The sequence below is a fragment of the Myxine glutinosa genome, chromosome 5, assembly GCF_964187855.1.
Source record: "Myxine glutinosa chromosome 5, kmMyxGlut1.1, whole genome shotgun sequence".
Classification (NCBI taxonomy): domain Eukaryota; kingdom Metazoa; phylum Chordata; class Myxini; order Myxiniformes; family Myxinidae; genus Myxine; species Myxine glutinosa.
The window spans coordinates 127,076,138-127,103,172 of NC_136265.1; the positions used below are offsets into that span (position 1 = coordinate 127,076,138).

Genomic DNA, 27,035 nt, shown 5'->3' on the forward strand with positions numbered 1-27,035 from the left:
GGACTTCCAGCCGACATATAGTCTAACACACTTAAAACAAATTCTGTACGTGGTATTGCCATATTTCTATAGTGTACAACTTTAGTTTTATCGACATTTATATTCAATTTCCATTGTACTAGTACTTCCACAACAGAAAATCACATGGACAATCTTCCGGAAGATGGCCAGACAAATCGCTAGCTCTATCGACCACATGTATATTGATATCAAACAGGGATAACAGCTTTTGAAAGTTGAGCCAGTTTTAAATGTGGGTACACAAATACACCTGTTTTACTGCATTAATCACCTAGAAATATTGTATGTTTTGGGAACGATAGCTGTCACCAGGTTAAATATATAGGGATTGTCCAATGTGCAAAATCTTCCATCGCTACAATTTGGCCATAAATCCCGGGGTGGGAAATATTTGAGCAAATATGCCACAAGACGCATGAGCACTGTACAAAGCAAACAAGAACTCGTCAAATTTTGGACGTATGGATGGCTGCACAACCCGCAAAAAAATTGAGCAGGTCCCCCCCTAAAATTGCTTTTATGATTGCCGATTAGGCTAAAGATTTTAAACCCAAAAAATAACTTGCCTCAGAATAAGTTTTGAATGGACGGACAGACAACTGAAAACAAAACGGACCATGGGTTTCCCACCCCTATAAAATCAAAATTAATTCCCTCTGAAAAAGTACAGTGACATTGCCCGCAGACTACCCAACCGCAGACCAGGCAATGTCACTGTACCGGGACATTTCATCAATCAATGACAATATGCGGTCCGCTAGGACTACCCGAAAAATATTGAGCAGGGTTCTTCCCACGGAAATGCATTTTTGGTCAGCTCCTTGAAGATTATAAACAAACACAAATCACTTCCCTTTAAAAGGGTTTTCAACGGACAGACAACCAAAAAAAAACCGAGCAGATAGAATTGCTTTTGAACATCGATCATCAAGCGGCGTGGGCCTACCTGGCAGAGTCTCGAGGAGTCGATCGCTTTCCAGCTCTTTCGTCTGACTTTCGCTTCCCAAATTTGTCTTCTGACTTTATCACTTGGAAATCTATACATCTTATATTTCCCAGATTGGTTTGAACAACCAAAAGCAGAACAACCAGTCATTTTGTTTGGCAATAAACAACATTCCCGTACCAAGCTGACGTTCACGCACGGTGAAGTTAGACACAAAATGGCGCCACGAAATCACGTGACCAGAAATCTCGGGTCAGCGCATGGCGCAACTCTCTTTATACAGGGACTCTAGTCAAGAGTACTGGTGCGTTTATGTACATCTAAAAACTGAACAACAACACCATGTCATCGTCTATTAAGAAAGAAAGCGATATTTTGATTACAACCCAAAATTTCAGTTTTAACCCGAGTCAACTGTTGCCACATCACCAAAATATTGGGATGAGCAATTTTTGTCATAGATAAAGGTTTTTGTACATCATTTGGGTTTTAGCCCAAGTTTTCAAGGCTGATTTGTATGAAAATACAGACGGATTGCCCTAACTCCAGTTTATACATTAATTATAATTAATGTATAATTAATATTATTAATATAATTAATATAATTATTATAGGAAAATGTGATTTTTATTACCTTCGCAAAAGCGGAAGGTTATGTTTTGATCGCTGTGTATTTATTTGTATGTCTGTGTGTGTGTGTGTGTGTATGTTATTCGCATAACTCAAAAAGTATTCAACCGAATTGCATGAAATTTGGTGGGATGATTGGTTATTATACGGGACACATTTGATTAGATTTTGGGAGCAATCGGGTCAAAGGTCAAGGTCACGAAAAGGTCAAAATCGTATTTTTGTTGTTCTGTTCCCTACACTCCCATGCCAAGTACAGAACAGTAGCTGCGGCGAAGGTATGCGCTCTACCGAGTGCCCGTTCTAGTTTTATTTTATGTTGTTTCACTTAAAGTCGCATTTTTCGAGAACACAACGTTAATTGAGGAAAGAAAACATTTGACGTTAATTGAGGACCAAGTGTACAGAGATAGGTCTGTAATTATCCACACAAGAAATGGTATTTTCCTTATGTATGGGCATAACATTTGCTTTTTTTAAAACCCTGCGGAATACAACCAGATTAAATTGAAGTATTAATTAATTAATGCATCGGTTGAGTAATAACATCAGCACTATATCCTTTGAAAAAGTAATTATAGCCGGCGAAGCCGGTGTTGTGAATGAACGCGTACGTATTATATTGAAAAGCCAGATTTTGCTGGATCCTTTGAGAATTTCTAAGCTTTGACGCACCAAATCGCTCCATGGAGGCCGCCATCTTGCGGATGCGGAAGTATGCATAAAAAATTGCAAAAAAGTTCAATAGGAGTTTGTTTCACCCGTATTTGTTTGATTCACCATATTATGCACCTCTAATTTGTAATTAAAATACTTTAAGACCAACCTCGTTCCCCGGGCCCACATGGGCCCTGGTTATCTTCAACGAAAATCTTCACCAAACACCGGAACCAATGAGATTCGAGCTTTTGAAAAAATATTTCAAAAAAGCTTGTTACCACGTTTCGGAGGCTGAAAACGGCGTCAAATATTCTAAAATTGACGAATAATTATTTTTTAGAAATCTCGCGGCCGTAGGGCGATAGTTTTTCACTGCCGGAAATATCCGAAGTCGAGACGGAAATAGTGGCAAGAGGCTTTGGCTTCGCCTTCTCATTGCGGCTTTGCAGTAGGGTCATATTAATATTGCCTGGTCAAGAATTACATTAAATTTGTTGCTGTTCTCCTTCTCTTCCCTTTATAAGGGGTGAGGTCCGATGACACCGAGCTCCTGCCTTGCCTAGACCACGATAGTCCTCCTCTCCCCTCTGTCCTCAGCCAACTTTCTCCACTCTTCAACCATCACCATCTTACTGATATTCCTCTTCTTCATACAATCCTCCAATCTCGACCATGGTCTACCTCTCTTCCTCCTACCTTGTTCCCTCAAGCTATCCACCATTTTTGCCATTCTCTCTTTCCCCATCCACACCAAATGTCCAGCCCATCTCAGCCGCCATTTCACCAATTTCCCAGTCAAGCTCATCTGCACACCAATCTCCTCCCATTCTCCTTCTATCCACCCTCTTCACTCCAACAATCCTCCTGACCCAATTGTTCTCACAAACCTGCAGCATCTGTTATTGTCAGTCTGTCAACACCACTGTCTCCAGCCTGTAAAGATAGGCCGGTATTACGCACGACATCAGAACCTTTCCTGTCAATCTCCTTGAAATCTTTCTGTCTGCTATTACATCCTCCACCTTCTCCACACATTCACACCCACCTGAATCCTCCTCTACACCTCTGCCTCTGACTTACCATCCCCGGTCACTGTTCCACCCAGATACTCAAACATATTTCCTTGTCTGGTCTCCCTCCCTTCCAACGTGATATTCATTTATTTTCTCTGTTGCCCAACCCACATAACCTCCATCTTCTCCATGCTCATTTTCAGCTCATTTTCTCAAATGCCTCCTTCCATCTCCCACCCCCACCCTCTCCCAGTACCTCCTGCATCTCCCGCCTACTCTCCACCACAATAACCAGATCGTCCGCATATAATATCCTCTCCATAAAAAAATCTTTCATGTCCACCTTCCTGCTTAAAAGCTCCATCACCCATGATAAACAGGAGTGGGCTGAGAGCGCTTCCCTGCCTCAAACCGATGTTCACTTTGAGCTTCTCCAACATCCCAGGACCAACCTAACAACCCTTCCACCAACCAAACTTCTGCTACTAGCACTCCAATCCATCTCAGTGTTACCATCACCATCTCTCTCGGGACAGTGTTTTTGGCTTTCTCCAGATCCATAAATCCCAATGCCATTTCACCTTGTACTTCCAACCTCTTCTCCACCAGCTGTCTCAGCATGAACATCCCATCTGTCGTTCCCCTACCCTCTCTAAACCCCTGCTGCTCTTCTCCGATCTCCTCCTTATCCTCCCATCCAGAACGCTTTCCAGCACATTCATGACATGACTAAGGACTGTAATACCCCTGTACTTCTCCAGATCTTGAACATCCACCTTCCCCTTCCATATCGGCACAATTAACTCTGTCCTCCACTCCTCCGGAATTGACCCATCTCTCATACATCCATTCAACACCTCTTCTTCCACCTGACTCCGACTTATCCCGCTGCAATTTTCATCTCTGTACACACCTCATCAATGCCTGGCATCCTTCCCCTTTTCATCCTCTTCAATGCCGTCCGCACTTCCTCTTCCGTGATCTTCACCAGCTGCACTTTCTCCCCACGTAACTTGGTAGCTCCAGCTCGCCGTTGCTTTCTTCCCGGTTTTACAGCTGTTTGAGATAACTGTCCCACACCTTCAATGCTGCACCCTGTCTGTCACTAGCCTCCCGCCACTGTCCTTGATCACGGCCTCCCCGCCCCTCCCCTTCATGTCTTTGCTATCCTCATCCCTGTCATGAGCTAATTTATAGATCATCTTCCTCCCACCATCCTCTTCCAACTTGTTGTACACCCCATCTTCCATATCATTCCTTGCACCTTGGGAATCCCCAGATAGTTATTTCCATAGTCTGTGGAAAGGTATACCTTTGCCCATTATCTAAGGGTTTGAGTATGGGGCCATGCATTGTTGTTAGAATACAACAACACAACAATAAGCATTTTAAGGCTATTTTCCCTGCTTGAGTGGGGGTTAGCCTTGCGGGCCCCATGACGATCATCTCCATTTTGCCCTATTTTCTACATCTCCCCTTGTTAACCCCCTTGCCCGCATTTCTTCTTCCACCACCTTTAGCCAAGTCTTTCTCGGTCTTCCCCATCCTCTACTTCATTCTACATTCATTTCCATCACTCTTCTCAACCAGTCACTTTCATCCTTCCTCAACACATGACCAAACCATCTCAACCCGTTTCTCTTCACAGCACCCATCACAGGCTCTATTCCCATCATCTTTTGCAATTCATCATTTGTCTTCCTCTCTCTCAACGATACTCCACACATCCACTGAACCATTCGCATTTCCACCCTTTCCAGCCTTCGTTGCTGCTCTACGTTCATTACCTATGTCTCGCTCCCATAAATCATAACACTTCTCACACATGCAGCATACACCTTTCCCTTCAGCTTCAACGACACTCTCCTCCTCGTCAGCACACCACTCAGTTTCCGAAACTTCTTCCATGCACATCTCACTCTAGCAACCGTTGCCGAGTCGGATCCACCTTTTCCATTCAGTATGTCTCCTAGGTAGCAAAATGTTTTCACACCTTCCAGCTTCACGCCGTCTCCAAGATCCAACTCAACATTTCCCCCATCTGCAGCTCCCTCTGTGCACACCTTACACTTGAATGTGGCTGCCACACTGAATTCACAGAATGTTAGAAGGGTCTATGTATTTCCGGTGTGATGTCTCCCCATTTCCAACAATCTCTTTCTTTCAATCTTCCATCGGTCCATTCCAAACAATCTTTCTTTCAATCCACAATCAGTCCTCAATGACCCTCTCGAGTCCTCAAACCTCAATTCACCCAACCTCAATTCATAAACCCCTCCTTCACCCCATCAGTCCTTCCTTCAACCCTGCGATTGGATTATGCTCTTCCTTCAATCCTTCTGTCCATAAGACTCTTCACTCTTCTATTGTTGACAATTAACCTCCGTCCAAACCTGTACGGGAGAATGAGTCTCATATTAGTAACAATTAATCCTCTGAACCAGTCAAACTACCTTCCCACATTCTTACTTGTAATCGAGTATTCAGCAGAGGTTGGGACACCTGTAGGAATTGTTTCCATCAACTTTCAAGGCTTAATTTACTTACATTGCTGCAGAACAGCTGTAAGTTGTTAACCCATTACTTGTTCCCTGAAGAAGGCCTTTTTTTTTTTTTACAATATAACTGTGCAATTTACATTATTTTCCCGTTTTTGCTTACCGAAACTTCTTTCTTTTTTTAACCTCGAGCAGTTTCCTGCTTACCTTTGTACGATTTAAGGTTATTCACTGGACTTGAATTGCCTAAATTTCAATAAAAACTGGAAAAATTGAGGTGTTCTACAACTTTTGACTGGTAGTGTATGTGGCGATTTCAACTGTCATCGTACCAGCTGGCTGGGTGTGGGTACCTCCCACCTCAGCAAAGGCCACTGGGACTGACACGGTCTGTCAATTACCCAACCCGGATCTCAGTCAACGGAGCATCTTCTCTTCTCGACTTGGTTATGACAAACTTCCCTGCAAATGTCTGCTGCTCTTCTCCTGCTCCAATCGGTTCATCTGACCATATGCTTGTTAAAGTGGACATCTCTCTGGCCATTCTCAGAGAGCCTCCTCAGCGTCGAGGAGCCTGGCATATCACTCAGGCTAACTGGCATGGTATTCAAGCGGCCATCAATCATCTGGACTGGTCTCCCATCTCTACTGCCTCTGACATCAACTCATCCTGGGAATTCTTCCAAAGTAAATTGCTCTCTCTCATGTACAAATTTATTCCATCTCGTCTTCAGTCGTCATACGCTTCCTCCCATCCATGGTATACGGAATCTTGTGGTGAGGCAGTTGTCCTGAAACAACTTGCCGTTGCTTCCTGGAAGGCAAATCCAACAGAAGGCAATCTCATTTCCTTTCACAAAGCCCGGAACAAGTGTGTGTCTACACTCAGGGGAGCCAGGAAACAATATCTCTCAACTCTAAAGACTGAACTCTCAAACCTGTCTCCCTCTTCCAAATCCTGGTGGCATCTGGTCAAATCTGTTTCTGGTGTTTGTTCCCACTCCATCCCCTCCCTGACCTCAAATGGCTACACAGCTGACTGCGCACATGAAAAAGCTGAATGCCTCAACTCTGTGTTTGCCTCAAAGTATTGTGTCCCAAACCCATCTCTCTCTGTACCCACCATACCCAGTCGAACCCAGCTGCTCCTGGACTCTGTGTCCTTCTCTCCTGACAATTTGGAGAAGTTTCTGTCAAACCTCGACTCTGATTCTGCAACTGGACCAGACGGCATCAGCCCACGGGTCCTAAAATCCTGCTCTGCCGCTCTATCTCACCCTCTCTCTGTTCTCTTCACCCTCTCTTTTGCTCAAGGTCATCTGCCATCTGCTTTACACAAAAAGATGCAAAAACAGATCCTTGCAACTACAGACCAATCAGCCTGCTCCCAATTATGAGCAAAGTCATGGAATTCATCATTGCTTCGGATAGCAAATCCTTCCTCTTCACCAATGGCTTGATCTCGGATCATCAATTTGGAGATTCAGACCAGGTCATTCTACTCTGGACATGCTGCTTCTTCTGTCTCAACAATGGATGGAGATCCTCAATGCCAAACAGGACATCAGAGCTGTCTCCCTTGACATATCACATTCCTTCGATACGGTCTGGCACCCCGCTCTGCTCACCAAACTCTCCTCCTATGGTATCCATGGAATTCTCCACAAATGGCTGGCGGACTTCCTCTCTGGTTGTAGTCAACGTGTGGCCCTGAATGGATTTCTCTCATCTCCCTTTCCTGTTGAGGCTGGAGTTCCTCAAGGCAGTGTTCTGGGCTCTGTGCTTTTTCTGGTCTTCATCAATGATCTATCCGACTCTCTGGAAAACCCTCTCTATCTCTTTGCTGATGACTCCACTCTCTGCCGCTCCAAACCTCATCCCTCAGATCGGCAGTCTGCAGCCTCCTCATTCTCTGTAGACCTTGACAAAATCGCAGACTGGTCAAACAAGTGGAACATGTCTTTCAATCCTGACAAATCTCACACTCTTACTATGTCTCTCCGAAAGGACCGACTGGACAATCCTCCCATCTACTTTCTCAACAATCCTCTCCAAGAAGTTCTGTCACTCAAGCTTTTGGGTCTCACTATCTGCTATGATCTTTCCTGGGAAAACCACATTTCCAAGCTGGCCTCCAAAGCCAGTCGCCGACTGGGCATCCTCCGTCGTGCGAAGTCCTTCCTTAGCACACCTGAGCTCCTCACCACATACAAGGCTTTCATCCACAGCTGAATGGAATACTGTTCTCCCCTCTGCTCCTGCCTCACACCTCGCTCGGCTTCATGCTGTTGAAACCAAAGCTTTCAGAATCATTGGAATCTCCCGCGATGAAGCTATCTCTGAGAGCCTTTCACTCACTCACCGCAGGCAGGTTGGTGGATTTTCTGTCTTCTTCCGACTCCTCTCCGGCCTAGCTCCTCCAGCTCTGTCTGTGCTCTGTGCCCCAAATATTCCGACAGGTCGCACAAGATCTGCCAGCAACCCTCTTCTAGTGAAACTGCCAAAATCAAGATTCTCTGCTCGCCTACACTCTTTCATTCCTCTTTTCTCCTGCCTCTGGAACAAACTCCCTCACTCTTCAATCCCACTCCTCCCTCCAGGTCTTTAAAACAGCTGTTCACCACCATCTCTTATCTTCCCCCATCCAAAACCTTGATCTTTTCTACCCTTGTTAATTTCACCCCAGATCCACTTTTTTGAAATACCGACTTCTTTCCTTGAAGTTCTAGCAGTGTCCATGTGTTTTATACCTCTCTCACCCCCACACCCCCCCCCCACCCTTTCCCATCGGTGGGTGAAATTGCACCCACCTCCCCCCAAGCCCTCTCCCTCCCACAAATCTCCCGATGTTCCTGTTCTCTACTGTTGTACTTGTGTGCTTCCCTCTCTCTCCCCATCTTGTATCCTGCTCCCTTTATTATATTTTTTTTTTGTGTGTCCGTTTGTTTTTTGTGATTAATGTTAGCTCTTACACGAGCCTCGATCTTGTATACAAAAAAAACATATGTGATACAATTAACCTACTAGGTATTACCCTAACATCAAATTTATCCTGGAATCCACACATTGCACAAATAGCTAAGTCTGCCTCGAAGAAACAAGGAGTCCTGTTCAGATGTCGAAGATTCTTCTGTCAACAGTTGCTTCCACTATATAAAGGATTGATCGTCCTTGTATTGAGTACTGCTCTCGCATATGGACAGAATTGAATCCAAAGTATTCCGACTTATCAACTCTCCCAATCTGATCTCAAAAACTCGACCCACTCAAATTACGTCACAAAGTTGGCTCTCTTTCTCTTTTCTGCAGATATTTCTTCGGTTTCTGCTCCCAATAAATTGCTGCTTGTGTACCTCCGCCATTAGCGAGACCACGGAATACTTGGCAAGCCACTACATCTCATGATTATTGTGTAGCCATTGGCAACTCAAGGGTGGGCCGTTGTAATGTTTTTCTTCCCCACCACTGCCAAACTCTGGAACTCATTACCTCCCATGTCTTTCCAAACACTTATCATAAAAAGCATATTTTTTACTTCCGCAAAAACTCTGAGACTATTTTCTCTTTCTTCACTTTTCTGTCAATGCAGCTCTTTTTTTTAAGGCCTGGCCTTGAGGCAGACAATATAGTCTGTGACTGAAGCCTTCAAAATAAAAGATAAAATAAAATAAAATATACAGTCATGGCCAAAAATATTGGCACCCTGGCACTTTTATCAAAGAATGCACCATGTCTTCCAGAAAATTGTTGAAATTAAAAATCTTTTGGTATCCACATATGTATTTCTTTGGTTTGCAGTGGAACAAAACAAAAAAAGCTGAACGAATTACAAAATCTCAGCTTATTCCACGCAGGAATGGATGGAGGTCCTCACCACATTGGCCCGGACAATATTTTTGGCACCTTTTAGAAGTTGTTGGAAATAATTATATTTCAAGCAGGTGATTCTCCTTTTCTTTGGAAATGAACTCCCCTGTAGTGAGTTGCAGGTACCTACAATATAACAATCACTCATTCAACCTGTTTGATTAGAGAAAATAAGTCATTCCGCTGTTTTGTGTCACCGTGTGTACCGCAATGAGCATGGAGAAAAGAAAGAAAACGAGAGAATTGTCTGAGGAGGTCAGACACAATATTGTAGCCAAGCATGGACAATCTCAAGGCTACAACTCCATCTCCAGAGACCTCGGTGTTCCTGTTTCCACTGTACGCAATGTTATGAGGAAGTTTAGGCCTATGGCACTGTAGCCAACCTCCTTGGACGTAGCTGCAAGAGAAAACTTGATCGAAGATTGCAGTGAAGGATTGTTCGAATGGTGGAGAAAGCACCTCGATCAACTGCCAAACAGATTCAAGCTGACTCTCAGACACAAGGTACGACAGTTTCAACTCACACCATCCGTCACCAACTCAATGAAAGGGGTTTGTAAGATAGGACCCCACTGCTGAGAGAGAGATATTAAGAAAGCCCAAATAGAGTTTGCCAAAACACACCTGAACAAGCCAAAATCCTTCTGGGAGAATGTCCCATTGACAAATGAGACAAAATTTGAGCTTTTTGGTAAGCACATCATCTCTATGTTTAGAGAAAACAAAATGAAGCCTTCAAAGAAAAGAACACCTTCCCTACAGTCAAACATGGAGGAGGTTCAGTGATTTTTGCGGTTGCCTTGCTGCCTCTGGCCCTGGGTGCCTTGAATGTGTGCATGGTATCCTGAAATCAGGAGATTAACAAGGCATTTTGGAGTGCAATGTTCAACCCAGTGTCAGAAAGCTGGGTCTCTGTCAAAGGTCATGGGTCTTGCAGCAGGACAATGAACCGAAACACACTTCAAAAAGCACACAGGAATGGTTCAAGACAAAACACTGGACTATTCTGAAGTGGCCGGCAATGAGTCCAGATCTAAATCCCATTGAACACCTGTGGGGAGATCTGAAAACAGCAGTTGGGAGAAGGCACCCGTCAAATCTGGGAGAACTGGAGCAGTTTCCACAAGAGTGGGTCAAACTGCCAGTGGAGAGGTGCAGGAAGCTCATTCATGGCTGTGGGCAGCGCTTGACTACAGTTATTTTGTCCAAAAGCTGTGCTACCAAATATTAAGTCTTGGGTGTCAATAATTTTGTCAATGCCATTTATTTTTATTTTCTGATTTAAAAGGATATATTATGTGCTGAATCAAAAACAAAGGTTCTGCAATATTAACAGTGACAACAAGAATTGTGGAGACCAAATACTTTTGTCAATTTCAACTTATTTTTTAGAGAAAATTGTGAATTATTTGAAAAAAGTGCAAGGGTGCTAATATTTTTGGCCATGACTATATATATATATATATATATATATAAAGGGAAATGAGGAAGAATAAATACAATGTTATCTTCTGCCGATTGTTTTGAATCTGAGGCTGAGATTCTGCCGGTATAAACCTATCTGCCATGTTTTTTGTGGTCTGTGTCAGGATGGCGAGGCAAAGCCTGGCTTATGTAATCGCCTGTAAGCCCAAAGCAGTGCCTGCTGGTCCCGTGACTGCGACTAAGGCTTGGCACACCGGATTTCGTTGGATTGGGAACGGAGATTGAGAGTAATCCATGGATTTCATCCACACTGATTGCTATTTGGGTGTTTGTAGGATGTGATGGGGGTTCCAAAAATCCGTGCCACCATTTTATCCATTCAAACTCGCTCTCTGCCAATTTATTTATGGCATTTGATGGTTGAACGTTCGTCTGTGCTTTATGGCGGCAGTCGTTTTAAAATTGGATCAGACATTTAGAGCAGAGGCAGTTTTACCAGTCTCGTGTTTCATTATCAAATTGAGCAGCACATTCCATGATGTAAATTGCAATATTGACAAAGATTGTGTATAATTTGATCGAAAGTAAAATTGAACAGCTTGTCCATTTTGCATATATTTACCATAAGTAAAGGTTATAAAGTGATTTTGATCTTTATCACATTGTTCAACCATGTTTGCCTCCGCCACCGAAGGTGGACGGAGGTTATGTTTTCAACCCTGTTTGTGTCTGTCTGTCTGTCTGTCTGTGAGCAGGACATCTCAAAAGGATGTACACGGATTAGGCCGAAACTTGGTGGACAGGTTGCGTGCGTGGCTAGGACACATTCATTCGATTTTGGTGAAGATCTGGATTTGGATAAACAAATAAAAAACCACCTTTAGAGGCCATTTTTCCCCGCAAAGCGGGTGTTGGCCTTTTTTGGGAACCGTGGTTGTTGTTGTTTTTCGGTCCCCTTTTTGAAGCAATGTTTTACGGCCGGATGCCCTTCCTGACGCCAACCCTTTTTGCCGCCTTTAACGACAAACAGGGAATTACCAGTGAACTGGTACTCAATTTGCCGACCTCGGAAGGATGACAGGCTGAGTCAACCCCCCTGGCGTTAATTCAGCGATCGACCGGGATTCAAACCCAGGATCCTCGGATCCTAAGCCGGCACCCTAGCCGCTAGCCCAACACCAGGGCTTTGGATACGATCTTTTTTTTAAATTTTAAGTGATTCTTCACAATTGAAAGATGGGACCAAAAATTATATAGAGCACAATATCTTAAAAAGTTGTGGACAGATTCAGACGAAACTTGGTGGATCAGGGGGGAAACAAAATGTAAGCTGTTCAGCCTGGCGGAAGTATACGCTCTACTGAGTTCTGTCTCTAGTTGTACGTATGTATCCTGTCCTCCAGGCCTTGAACCAAAATCACAACCGTCACTCCATCTCTCATATTCTTGGCTGCCATTGTGAAATGAGGAAACCAAACATGCCACTGATCTATTACTGATCCTTATTATTATTTTTTCTTTCCCATAAGTTATTTTTGCAGATTTTATGTTTGCACAAATATATCACTCACGATCTATCATGAATGCAGGTGGAGAGATGAATCATCCGATTGACCACCATTGTGCAATCACTCTCCACAGCAATTGATGAGAAAGTCTTGGTTAGGGGAAAAGTAATTTCATACAATAATGAAATTTAAATGAAATACAGCATTGTGTTTCTGTAGAAATGCCAAAAAATGCATGTGTGACACGCACACACACGCACGCACGCATGCACGCACACACACACACACACACACACACGGAGGTGGATACTTTGAGACCTGGGAGGGCTCTTTTCCACCCTTTGAAAGCTGCGTATGGAGATGACAACCAGCAACACACCTCAAGCAAAATGAAAAAAAACATGTAGCGTGATCATCTTGGGCAAAATGTTGTGGACGGATTACATCAACGTATGTCATCTGAGTCATTTGTCACTTTCATTGAAGGTGGCACTGCATACCAGGAATCTGATCAAACTCCAAATATCTTTCATGAGTCATGACCAATGACATGTCGAAGTTAAAGTCTCAGCTATTGAAACGTTCATGACACAATTGACACACGTCTTGTTTTGAATATTCACTTCGGTTTTTTCCTTTTCTTTAATCAATTTCACATCTCATGCTTCCTAGAATCCATACAACCAGAGAACGTGTTCTAATGAAACGTATTTTTGGGGTCATAGTCAGCATTTTGTGCTCCAGATGCCGTGGCTTGATGCACACGCTGATTAAGTTTGTGGCAGAATGTCATTTCACACTTATGCTTCCACTGTTCCGTTACGTTGCTCTCTAGTCAATTTCGCAAGAGGAAATAGAGTTTTGATTGAATTTATTTTACCTCGATTCATTGCTCTCGAAAGTTTGAAGCTGCTCATGTATTTCGGTTCAGGCTATTCGCAGCATTCTGTTGAATCCACATTGAAACAACTGAAACTTGCACATGATTTGTCACTTTCTTCTGGAACTGGAAGCAAATTATATCAAGTACACCATGTCCAAAATCTATACATATATATTGCTGATGGATTGATGTTACCAAAAGTATTCACAGCTGGCTCTGTATCTCTCCTTTGATGAACCATAGTTTGAGTCTAGAAAGTCTGTTGAAATGACATCTTAATTTTCTTAGAAAGTACAGAAGTTCTTGTATTTAACGGATTATTTCTAGAACAATAATGAGTTCCCTTAAAAGTAACTTCCACGCTGGAGGAGGCCATGATGCCGATAAAGCCTGCTCAATGGTTGCCAATCTATGGTTCTTTGTCCATGATCTATCCTTTTTAATTGCTGAGCATCAAGTAAAGAAGCAGAACACAACCATTTCTAAAGTCTTTGGTATGACTCAGACCTGGTTAAACCTCTGACTTCCTAAACTCAGAGCGGACGCTCGAACCATTACAATACCAAATCTGGTAACGATGTGTATGGAAGTTCTTCAGAAGCTTGACTGGCATCAAGTATGTGAATAAAAGAGGACTGCAAACGAAGATCTAAAAACCTTCAAGTCAATCACCCATGAAGCATATTTATTGATTGGAACATCCAGTCATGGAAGAGCGATGATACAGAGGGCTAACAGCATACAGACCGACAGTGGGGCAGAAAAAAGGTTTGTGCTTTCTGGGTTTTCTCAAGATGGACACACTCGATGTGATGTGTGATCCTTACGGAGTGACCGAAAGTTGCTCAGTCAGGTGAGCTTTCCATTTTGAGAAAGCAAGTTACTCGGCCGCAACCTCCTCACCACGGGTTTCAGTGTACTAGTGCTGAGCGGATGGATAGGATAGCTACAGACAGCAGGGAATAAACCATGCGTTAGAGAGTGAGGGAGAAAACCTTTGTGAAAATATTCTCAGTTGAAATTGACACCAGATGTTGTGAAGATGACGCAGACATCCCAGTTGTAGGGATATATGTTGGAACATTTACATATCGGTTTAGTCCCACAAAAGATCTTAGCTGCTAAACCATAGAACCACCTTTAGAGGCCATTTTTCACCGCAGAGCCTTTTTCAGGCACTGTGGTCCCCTTTTTGAAGCAGTTTTATGGCCGGATGCCCTTTCTGCCGCCAACCCTGTTAGTCACCTCTTGCAACACACAGGGAATTACCAGTGAACTGGTACTCAATTTGCCCACCTCCGAAGGATGACAGGCTGAGTTAACTAACCCACCTGGTGTTATTTCAACAGCATGACAGGGACCCAAACTAAAGACCCTAAGATCTTAAGGCAGCCACCTTAACCGTTAAGCCAACACCAGGCTTCACCTAACAATGATGACTCCATCTCCATATACGAGGTGACTACAACAAAAAACCCAAATCGACCTTACCTCAAAGAACTTCCTCCATACTAACATACCTTTTGCAGGTGCGTAAAGTGGAGTTTGTGTATAATCCACAGATTTCGATTTTGTCAAAATAGGACCCATTTTTTCAACATGCCATGGACAACTTAAATCAAATATTTTTAGTCGAAATGTACCTGAAAACGAAATTCTTCAAGAAGACTCAAACCGAGTTCAGCGTTAGATGCTTAAGGACAACGTATATTTGTTGGAAATCCATAGATGGAAGTGGGATTTGCTTTTGTGGATTTTTTGTGGATTTTTCACAAAATCCAGAGGAAGCCCCAATCCATAGATGATCTCAAAACAGCAACAACTGATAAAATCCATTCAATTAATGCAGCCGAATGTTTCGGAGTAATAAACAAATTTTCCTGTCGAATCCAAGTGTGCATGCAGCGTAGAGACCGACATCAGGACCATGTGCCCGAACCTCAATCAAGTCGATGACATTAACGATATCCATCTGAAACCTTCCATGGTGATCATGCATCATGTAAAGCAGATTTGCACCAAATAAGGTGTCATTTTAAATAATATGGGTACCAGTTATTTTTTGGTCACACTGTATACCTCTATTTCTGCTAACATGGTTCAACGAGTAACCATCCACCCAAACTCTGTGACAACTTCAATTGCCACCACATCAGCTGGTTGGATGTCAGCTCAAAATCAACCTGTCATGGTATCGGAGCTAATTAAGCCTGGTGTTGGCTTAGCGGTTAGGGTGCCGGCTTGGGATCCTGGCTTTGAATCCCAGTCAATCGCTGAATTAACGCCAGGGGGGTTGACAATTATGCAACGAGCAGTCTTAAGCGGCATACAAAACAACATTGTTAGGTAGATGGTATACCACACATACAAATATTCATTGTTTGCGGAAATGTATGTGCTGCCAGTGATATTGTAAAAGGCTGGCAGTGGTTGGTATGAATAATGGATCGTGAGGAATAATTTTTTGTTTGTTTGTTTGTTTTTGTATACAAGATCGGGGCTCGTGTAAGAGCTAACATTGATCACAAAAAGACAAACTGACACATAACACATAAAACATATGATAAAGGGAGTGGGAGACAAGATGGAGAGCAGGGACATTGGGAGATCTGTGGGAGGGAAAGGGCTTGGGGGGAGGGGGCATGGGAATGGGGGGGGGGGGGGGGAGAGGTAAAAAAAAAAAAACACATGGACACTGCGAGGACTTCCAGGAAAGAAGTCGGTATTTCAAAAAAGTGGATCTGGGGAGAATTAACGGCGGTAGAAAAGATCAAGGTTTTGGATGGGGGAAGATAAGAGATGGTGGTGAACAGCTGTTTTAAAGACCTGGAGGGAGTAGTGGAATTGAAGAGAGTGAGGGAGTTTGTTCCAGAGGTGGGGGAAAAGAGGAATGAAAGAGTGAAGGTGAATAGAGAGTCTTGATTTTGGCAGTTTAACCATAAGAGGGTTGCAGGCAGATCTTGTGCGACCTTTAGGAATATTTGGGGGACAGAGCGCAGAGAGAGCTGGGGAGCAAGGCCGGAGAGGAGTCGGTAGTAGACAGAAAGACCACCAACCTGCCTGCGGTGGTGAGTGAGTGAAAGGCCCTCGGAGTTAGCTTCACGAGTTATTTACATGGATACGCAACACCACCACTCAGATGGGGTGGTCCTCCAAAATCTCATCACATTTATTTCAAAGAAAGAACATCTCTGCATCACGAATGATCAAATCGATTTTTTTTAAAGTAGCACTATTGTCCTGAAATAATACTTGAACAATATTTCATCATTGTTTGTTTTCTGTGTTCATACATTGAGGAAGCCAACAAAGTGAAGTTCTTGGAGTTCTTATCTTAGCTTCTCAAAAGTTCAGTAACTATTGTCACGTCCATGGACGATGCAACACATTTGCAACAATTCCTGGATCCACCGATGGGGCCTGTGGTATGGTCCTCTAATCCAATTTACCGTTCATGGATAAGTTAAGCATAACTATTTATTTGAGTGTTTACTATGGAAGTGTCATGGTGTACAAAGTGAACTGAGAAAATATGAAATGTGAAAGCACAAAATTTGTGGCACAATAACTTGAAGCGCTGCAATCTCTCTCGACATGCGTATCGATGATAAAAGGATAATTTTCTGGTGTCCTTTTTGTTTGTTTGTACTGGATTAATGATGGAAGACAAAAGCCACTGACCTGTCTGTGATGCAGGAGGAACAACTAACTAGCAGGCCCAGTTCTTCATCCATTCTCTTCTTTTCTTCCACATTCAATTAATTTTCTTCATCTTTCATACTGACAGATATTCTTCTTGAAACTTTTTGATTGAGTTTTGTTGAATTGTACAAAATTATCAAGTGATTATTGAAAAATGAATTCGAAAGCATGAATTGATGTGCCCCATTGATGTTTCAAAGCCAATTAGTGACCGACAACGAACACTGATAAAATTAGCTGAAGCAATACATTTCCTGCTTAATCTTCAGATGACAGAAATACGTTTCATTAAACCTTTTTCAGAAATGGGGTCATACATGAGCCCAAGTCATAAATGTTTAAGGTGTGTGAATGCCTTATTAATGGATTTTTGGAGTAGAAAGTATTTCTTTCGCATAGAATCTATCTATATATAATATTATATATTAATCGAGGCTAATGCTGTCTGTCTGTCCCACCCTGAAACATGGAAATGCTCCTCGGAGAGAAAAATGCTTTTGGAAAAGTTGCTTCAAATTAATCTAGACCTTCAGGAATATTGCATATTTTTTCAATCAAACAAAATTTTTTTAACCTGGGCAGTATTTCGGCAACAGACCACTGCCTCAACCACTCCAGAAAACAATTTTTTTTCTTTGCTGTTAAAAAATATATAACCTCCAATTTTGAGCTCTTTCACCCTAACTGCACTTAGGGGTGGGGGCACGGGAAGCCCCCCTCCTCGACGTTTTTCGCAACCGCAGGGGATTTTAAATCCTCCTCATGACATTTTTCTCTTGGGTCTTGCGTACATTTTGATACCACATACGTCCAAATCGGACTTACCATTTAGATATCACATGATAATTAGTCCTAAAAAACCTGCAATTTTTGCATATGTTTATGTACAACAAACACATGTTAATAAGAGCTACATGTATTTGGAGCCTGGTGTTGGCTTAACGGTTAGGGTGCTGGCTTGGGATCCAAGGATCCTGAGTTCAAATCCTGGTCGATCGTTGAATTAATGCCAGGGGGCTGACTCAGCTTGTCATCCTTCTGAGATCGGCAAATTGAGTACCAGCTTGCTGGGAGGAATGAGCCATTCGGGTATCCTGTGTCGGAGTGGCGGCCCGTCCAGGATTATGCCCAATAGCCAAGGAAACTGCTTCGGCAGCCATATGCATCCTCACGGAGCAAAAGGAATGGACATCATCATCATCATCATCACATGTATTAGGACACTGATAGTGTAAATTATTTGGACTGTAATTTCTTCTGAGTGCTTTAGCATGTTGTCTAAGACATCTACCATATAAAACAGTCAGTTTGTGTGTTTGTATCGATGTCTATCCTCCTTCAGGACGATTTGAGTCGGGTTTTAAAGTCAATCTTTTAACACGATTGTGTGTTCACTATGGTTTACTTTTGGGGATAAAACAAACTCGAAAAACATTTTCTAGAAAAGAGTAATTATGTCTCTTAATTTGAATTATAGACGGTGGCTTGCAAACCGAGCCTCAAGGGCGGTGCACAGAAGTTTTTTTAAAAATAACAGTAAATACAAGGCGCAGGGAGGCAAAATTCGCTGCACGTGACGTGCCACGCATACAGAGTAAAACGAATGTTCATTTACGTCTGTATGATGTCTTATAAATAAAGAAGATATAATAAACACACCTGGCACGAGGCTGAGGCTTCAGACTTGACTCTAGGCTGTACTGTCGAAGAAACTGTTCCAACCTGTCATTTTTGACGGCATTTTATACGAGTACTAAATCATTATAGAACAATATAATAAGACAATAATTAGACAAATTGACATATAATGAATTTTTTTTTTTTGCGTTCATTACATGATGATATATGCATGTGCAAATATTCAAGTTCATTGGACCATTTATGGCTGATATCAGTCAGGGAAAGCTCAAAATCACCCAGTTCCGTTCGTGTTCAACCAATGCGAGAATAAAAGGCTTCCTTTTTTATTTTATTTTCATGTGGTATTTTTACCATGGGTTTCTGCTAGTATATATATAATTATATATATATATATATAATTATATATATATATATATAATATTCTTATCGCTCCCATTATGGTGCAGCAGTAGCTGTATGGGACACTTTAATGGCGGTTCCCCACTGACGGTACGGAGTTGCATAATGACTGATATATATAATGTTAAGTTTGTGGGGGGAGGAGGGGTTAGAGATAGAACAGATAAACGTCAAATGCCATAGAACAGATAAAAGTTTATAGAGTAGTATGGTCCGTGTACAAGTAGTTAGTCAATCTCGATGTAGTAAGCAGGGACACGTCAGCTTTTTTTATGTGTACATAGTCGAGGCTCGTGAAAAACCTAGTACAGTGAATGGATCAGGATGTAACAGGCAAGAACATGATGCAAAATACGCATGCATGGCGTGGACAAGATGGATACAGAAGAAAACTCCAGAGAGGAAAAAACTGGAAAATTGGAAAGAGGAGGTGGGGATTAACGGGTGTTGAAAAATGTTTGATTTCCAATTTGTTTTATTTGGGAAAAAATTCAAATGAAATGGAAACATTGGTTTTCGGATTCAGAACCTCTCAAACTTTTCAAAAATGGAAATGGTTACAAATCTCCACCAAATCGGAATGAAACTTAAAACCTGGGCATAAGGAACCTGACTAATGAAACAAAGGATGTCGATACACAATGAGCAAATCAATACGGTACAGGTACTTCACATTTGAAACTGGAATCCCTGCATCGTGAACAATGGGTTCAAATGGGAATGCTAAAAATAACCGTGCGCAACAATGCCTCACATCTTTGGACCTCTTTGATCCTCTTTGCTTTCACTTAATGTCCATCAAACCACATATGTTCCTACCCTAATAGTTACACTTTTGGCTTTTAGTCATTCTCACCCCCAGCAGATTTTAACCTCTGTGCAAACAAAGTACAGTAATCGCTTAATCCTTCCTCTGTTTACTTATAGGTAGGTCAAGGTGTTATCTAGGTTGAGCGTAGGCTTCAGGCGAATGTTTTGCAGCAAATTAATGGATTCATTCACAAATGTCACAGCTGACAAAAATGGCACACAGAGTATGTTTGAGTGAATTTCATACCGTTTATTCTTCAGGGAATCGTATCAGTCGGCAAATAGTTCTCCAGATATTTGCGTCTGCTTTTCGTTACTTTGTCTCCAACAGCAAGCCCTGTGCTAGAACTGTTTCAGGTTGTCTTGAGCGCCCAGTTGCCATTCCACGGGAAACCGTACACACGTTTGTATCTGATTCGTTTTGGCGGTAGGCTTCGGTGACATGCCTGTGTTTTCTTTTTTTCTTTTTGTATATAAGATCGAGGCTCGTGTAAGAGCCAACATTGATCACAAAAAGGCAAACTGACACATAAAACATAAAACATATGATAAAGGGAGCGGGAGAACAAGATGGAGAGCAGGGACATCGGGAGATATGTGGGAGGGAGAAGGTTTGGGGGAGGAGGCATGGGAAGGGGGGGGGGGGGGAGGGAGGTAAAAAAAAAAAACCACATGGACACTGCTAGGACTTCCAAGAAAGAAGTCAGTATTTCAAAAAAGTGGATCTGGGGTTCCCCACTGACGGCGGAGGTCTTGGCCTCCTCATTTGCACCAAAGAAGTGCCTATGGGTGAAAAACTTTTGTCTGGTCAGCAAGTAAAGGTCTTGATGCATAACCCATCTGCAAAGAGGTAAAGCCAAGTTGTAAAAAAGAAAACTTTTACACCTGGACTTATTAAAGTGATATATTTAAGATATCTGTGGTTAGGGCTGGGTTGAAGTGTTGACGAGTTGAATGATCCGTTGTGCTTTTCTAGTCGGTGATGGAGGGCAGAAGGAAAACAGCCCATTTCTCAAGAAGGTCGATGCCGAGAAGGGTGCCGACTTCAACGACCGTCATTTGGCGCTCTTTGAGGTGAGACTCACTTTTTGAGTGTCCAATAAGCTGTCATTCATCAAGCTGGCAGGATAGCCTCGACCTCCAGGTATGCACACCCACTTCTGAACTGTCTAACCTGGATTGAAATCTCAGCCCAGCTTTTAACCGTCATCCTGGTGTCTTGCAGGTAGTGCAAGGTGTCGATGTGTGTGCCGCTTTTCAGATGGACGTTGAACTGGGCGTCTGTCTGCCAGCATTAGTTGGTGGACGTGAAAGATATACCACGGTGTCCATAGCGAAAAGTAGGCGAGTTATCGCCTGTACCCTGAACTAATTCCAAAGTCCTGCACATTCAGTCAAGTATCCTATTTCAGAGAAATAAATACATTTCAAACCACTATTGTTGCACACCGCTCCTTTGCTATGCCATATCCAGGCGCTGCATATCGTCATTGCCGGGCACCGAAGGGGGCTCGGCAATGACGCACGCTGAAAGGGAGTACTCAATTTTCACTCTGGTTGTTTGTTTTCTTGTTTGTTTTCTTATTTGCCTGGGTGATATCTCAGCCATCCTTTGAGCGAGGAAGCTGAAATTTGGGCACATTAGTGAGCAAGTACTTTGTCAAAAATGGTATTTTTTGTTTTTTGATTAATCAATTAATTGATGAGTTACTTAATTATTATCGATTAAGTACTTATATACTTTCTCTTCTGGCCAATATCTCGGGCACCTTTTGAGTTAGGAAGCTGATATTTGGACATGCCCATGACCAAGTGATTTAGCTGTAAAGGCTATTTTTGATTTATGAATTAATCAATTAATCGATTAATTATTTAATTATTCAATGAATGACTAAATTAATTATTTTTTTAAGTTACAGATTCGGATGAAATGGTGATGGTTTATGTATTATATTGGCCAATTGATTAATTATTTAATTATTTTATGATTATTCTTAATTTTCATTATTAGTCATTTATTTATTTTATTTCTCATCTGGGCAATATCTCAGGCACCATTTGAGCAAGGAAGCTGATATTTGGACACGATAGTGACCAAGTGATGGGGCTATAAAGGATATTTTTGATTTGTTGATTCATCAATTAATCGATTAATTATTTGTTGATTAATAAATTTTTATTTTATTTTTTATTAACGATTCATTTAATTAAATTTGTAAAAGATACATCTTCGGATGAAGCACTAGTGGTTTCGTTATGCTATTAGCCAATTGATTAAGAAAATATTTTATGATAAACTTTTATTGATTTTAATTATGCAATTAACCAATCAATTATTGTACACCTCTCCCTCCCAATGCAGTCTCGATGAGCTGCACTGCGGTATTGCCGGGCGCCAGGGGCGCCCCGACAATGCCGCGCTGTAGGATATTTAATTATTTGGCATGGGGGCGGTGTACTTTGAATGTATCTGCACTTGTTTAACCCTTTGATCACTTTAATTTTCTTTATCTTGTAAATGCAGTTTTTGTTCTTTTTTCTAAAAACCTTGCATCGTTGCTATTGTTTTTATTTCTCCAATTGAATTCATATATTTTGCCTTCTTTGTTGTATCGATCCATTTTTGCAACTGTTACATTTGTATATCTAAATACAAATTCTTCATTGGGTGTCGCTTGGCTGTCATGTTGTCGTGTCACTCTATCCTACAGGAAGAAATGGATGTTCGGCCCAAGGTGTCGTCTTTGCTTGGGTCGTTTGCAAACTACACAAACCTGCCTCAGGGTGCACGGGACCACGAGGAGGCCGAGGGCCTGGGGGAGGCGCAGCCCAGCAAGCAGAAGGTGCGACACACATCAAACAAACCATAATTGAACGTTCCTTTCTGCAGGCTTGTCCGTCGTTTTAGTGCTTGGTCTCTCGAGGAATATAATGTGTAACATGAGGAAATTGGCACAGCAAAAGGTACTGTTGAGTGAAATATCTGCAGGGCTATATGGAAGCAAAATGCATGCTTTTGTGCACTACTGCAAAATATGGAATTTGATGCCGCAACCTTGATAACCACAGATAAGATTTACTAAGTCTATAGGCTGACATTAGGTTTTTGTAGCTTGCTGCTGAAAACCTTGAAAGACTCATGAGAACTTCAAACATTCAGGCCCTCGCCATCAAGGCACAAGGGGAAGGGAAACACTTTTTTCAGAGCATTTTTGATACAGGGACACGTTCTCCTTGAAATCTGATTTTCACCCTTGGACCGTTACCAGCCTCAGCTCGTGTTAACAGAAATAACTAAACGCCTTGGGGTTAGGATGTGAAGGTTGAGAACTTGTGGTTTGTGAGGGAAGGGGGCGGGGGAGGGGAGTGGTCAGATGAGAGCTCTTTGTAGATGTCACTCTGTATTTGGCGATCACCTTCTGCAATGTCATCGGTAGTCGACATAATGACAACGGAAGAACATTTATCTGCTGATTTCTTCTTCACCCCGCTCTTCACCCCAGCAGGCTAACCCCCGCTCTTGCAGGGAAAATGGCCTTAAAATGCCTGTTGTTGTTGTTGTTGTTTTTCTTCTTCACCCCACCCTTCGACATCTCAGAGTTTAAAATGGTAGTCGATTCTATTCAGGCAGAGAAAGCCATCAAATCTTGCTTGGTTCCTAAAGACCCTCGTTCTCCTTATCTTTCTTTTCTTCCTAAAATACCCAAGGTAAACAATCCAGGTAGGCCAATTGTATCTGGCTGAGCATGTGCAACTGTTTTGATATCACTATCTGCCATGATCTTTCTTGGGAAAACCACATTTCCAAGCTGGCCTCCAAAGCCAGTCGCCGACTGGGCATCCTCCGTCGTGCGAAGTCCTTCCTTGGCACACCTGAGCTCCTCACCACATACAAGGCTTTCATCCGCAGCTCAATGGAATACTGTTACCCCCTCTGGGCTGGTGCTCCTGCCTCACACCTAGCTCGGCTTCACGCTGTTGAGGCCAAAGCTTTCAGAATCATTGGAATCTCCTGCGATGAAGTTAACTCCGAGGGCCTTTCACTCACTCACCGCAGGCAGGTTGGTGGTCTTTCTGTCTTCTACCGACTCCTCTCCGGCCTTGCTCCCCCAGCTCTCTCTGTGCTCCGTCCCCCTAATATTCCTTCAGGTCGCACAAGATCTGCCTGCAACCCTCTTATGGTTAAACTGCCAAAATCTAGGCTCTCTGCTCACCTTCACTCTTTCATTCCCCTTTTCTCCCGCCTCTGGAACAAACTCCCCCACTCCCTTCAATCCCACTCCTCCCTCCAGGTCTTTAAAACAGCTGTTCACTAGCATCTCTTATCTTCCCCCATCCAAAACCTTGATCTTTTCTACCCCCGCTAATTCACCCCAGAGTCCTTGCAGTGTTCATATGTTTTATACCTCTCCCACCTGCCCCCAAGCCCTCCCCCTCCCACATTTCTCCCGATGTCCCTGCTCTCAAATGTTGTGTTTGTGTCCTTCCCCCTCTCTCCCCATCTTGTCTGCCGCTCCCCTTGTTTTTTGTGTTTTGTGTGTCGGTTTGACTTTTTGTGATTAATGTTAGCTCTTTAACGAGCCTCGATCTTGTATACAAAAAAAAAAAAAAAAAATTTTTTTTTATTGCCTCTTGTCATCATCTCCAAATGAATCTAAAAGGCACAACTAGTTTTCTGACTCACCCAAGGATTGAATGAAACATACTCACCTTTTAACTCCCGAATAACTTTAGTCACGGCAGACGTTGTATCCCGAGAGACTAATATTCCTCATTCAGAAGGCCTGTCTGCATGCCACAAAGCGCTGGATACACAAGAAGTCCCAATCCCACTGACCCAAGACATTTATTGACACCCTCGACTTAATATTTGGTAGCACAGCCTTTGGACAAAATAACTGCAGTCAAGCGCTGCGCACAGCCATGAATGAGCTTCCTACACCTCTCGACTGGCAGTTTGGGCCCACTCTTCTTGTGCAAACTGCTCCAGTTCTCCCAGATTTGAAGGGTGCCTTCTCCCAACTGCTGTTTTCAGATCTCCCCACAGGTGTTCAATGGGATTTAGATCTGGACTCATTGTTAGCCACTTCAGAACAGTCCAGTGTTTTGTCTTGAACCATTCCTGGGTGCTTCTTGAAGTGTGTTTGGGGTCATTGTCCTGCTGCAAGACCCATGACCTTCGACGGAGACCTAGCTTTATCACACTGGGTTGAACATTGCGCTCCAAAATGTCTTGGTAATCTCCTGATTTCATGATACCATGCACACATTCAAGGCACCCAATGCCAGAGGCAGCACAGCGACCCCAAACCATCACTGAACCTCCTCCATGTTTGACTGTAGGGAAGGTGTTCTTTTCTTTGAAGGCTTCATTTTAGTTTGCTCTAAACATAGAGATGATGTGCATTCCCAAAAAGCTCTAATTTGGTCTCATCTGTCCACAGGACATTCTCCCAGAAGGATTTTGGCTTGTTCAGGTGTGTTTTGGAAAACTCCAGTTGAGCTTTCTTATGTCTCTCTCTCAGTAGTGGGGTCCTCATGGGTCTCCTACCATAGACCTCCCTTTCATTCAGTTGGAGACGGATGGTGCGAGTTGAAACTGTCGTACCTTGTGTCTGAGTGTCAGCTTGAATCTGTTTGGCAGTTGATCGAGGTGCTTTCTCCACCATTCGAACAATCCTTCGCTGCAATCTTCGATCAAGTTTTATCTTGCGGCCAGGTCCAGGGAGGTTGGCTACAGTGCCATGGGCCTCAAACTTCCTGATAACATTGCGCACGGTGGACACAGGAACATCAAGGTCTCTGGAGATGGACTTGTAGCCTTGAGATTGTCCATGCTTGGCTACAATATTGTGTCTGACCTCCTCAGACAATTCTCTGGTTTTCTTTCCTTTCTCCATGCTCATTGCGGTACACACAGTGACACAAAACAGCAGAATGACTCCTTTTCTCCATTAAAACTGGTTGAATGAGTGATTTTTATATTGCAGGCACCTGCAACTCACCACAGTCGATTGCGCCATCATATTGCGACATACATATGCGCCATCAGTAGATTTGTGCTATCAATGGATCCATCGTTCATGCAGGCATCGGTAGATGGCGCATGCCTCATTTTGCGCCATCAATGGATGTGTATCATCGGTAGATAGTGCAGGACTCGATGGTGCTGGACTGTCTCATACGGACCCGATGGTGGTGGACCGTCTCATATTGACCCGATGGTGGTGGACCGTCTCATATGGACCCAATGGTGGTGGACCGTCTCATTTGGACCCGATGGTGGTGGACCGTCTCATACGGACCCCAATGGTGGTGGACCCTCATACGGACCCGATGGTGGTGGACCGTCTCATACGGACCCGATGGTGGTGGACCGCCCCATGCAGACCCGATGGTGGTGGACCGTCTTATATGGACCCGATGCCTGCACCAGCGCGATCGGTCGATAGAGCTCGATCGATCGATGCCTGCGCCATTGTGTGTGTGTGTGTGTGTGTGTGTGTGTGTGTGTGTGTGTGTGTGTGTGTGTGTGTGTGTGTGTGTGTGTGTGTGCGTGCGTGCACAGGTAGTGGACAAAAAGAAAAAGGAAACACTTTGGTAAATGAGGAATACCAGGCAAAGGTTTTTACACAGGTGTGGCCCATGTGTTCATTAAGCAAATAACATCCCAGCATGCTTGGGGTCATGTGCAATAATGCTGCACATGCCTGGTTGCCTATAATATTGTTACCTTTTGTAGGGGTAGGCATGAAATACCTTAGGAAAGTTAGGAATGTGTAGATTGGCATGGACCATGTGACGTGAAGAGGAAGCCCACCTTGATGTAACTAAGTAGGGAGTCTGTATGGAATACGATCGTATATGTGTCTCCATACGAGGGGTGGAGCTATGCTAATCCCGAGTGTGTAATTGCCCCTGTGATTTTTTCCTTCGTTTTTGTTTCATAAAAAAGGGCCGCCATTACAACAGCCATAATCGCCTGACAGTATAACCGGACATTACGATTGGCAAAGGAACCCCGCCCAG

General features: G+C 43.0%; 1 protein-coding gene across 1 annotated transcript in view; it reads left to right on the forward strand.

The window, feature by feature from the left end:
- The window catches only part of LOC137427127 (solute carrier family 12 member 5-like), a 369,173-nt gene that overhangs the window by 198,620 nt on the left and 143,518 nt on the right, over nt 1–27,035 (forward strand). The window contains exons 2-3 of the mRNA XM_068116316.2: nt 20,983–21,080; nt 22,718–22,849. Coding sequence (XP_067972417.2) covers nt 20,983–21,080; nt 22,718–22,849 — 230 coding nt within the window. The remainder of the gene's footprint in view (nt 1–20,982; nt 21,081–22,717; nt 22,850–27,035) is intronic.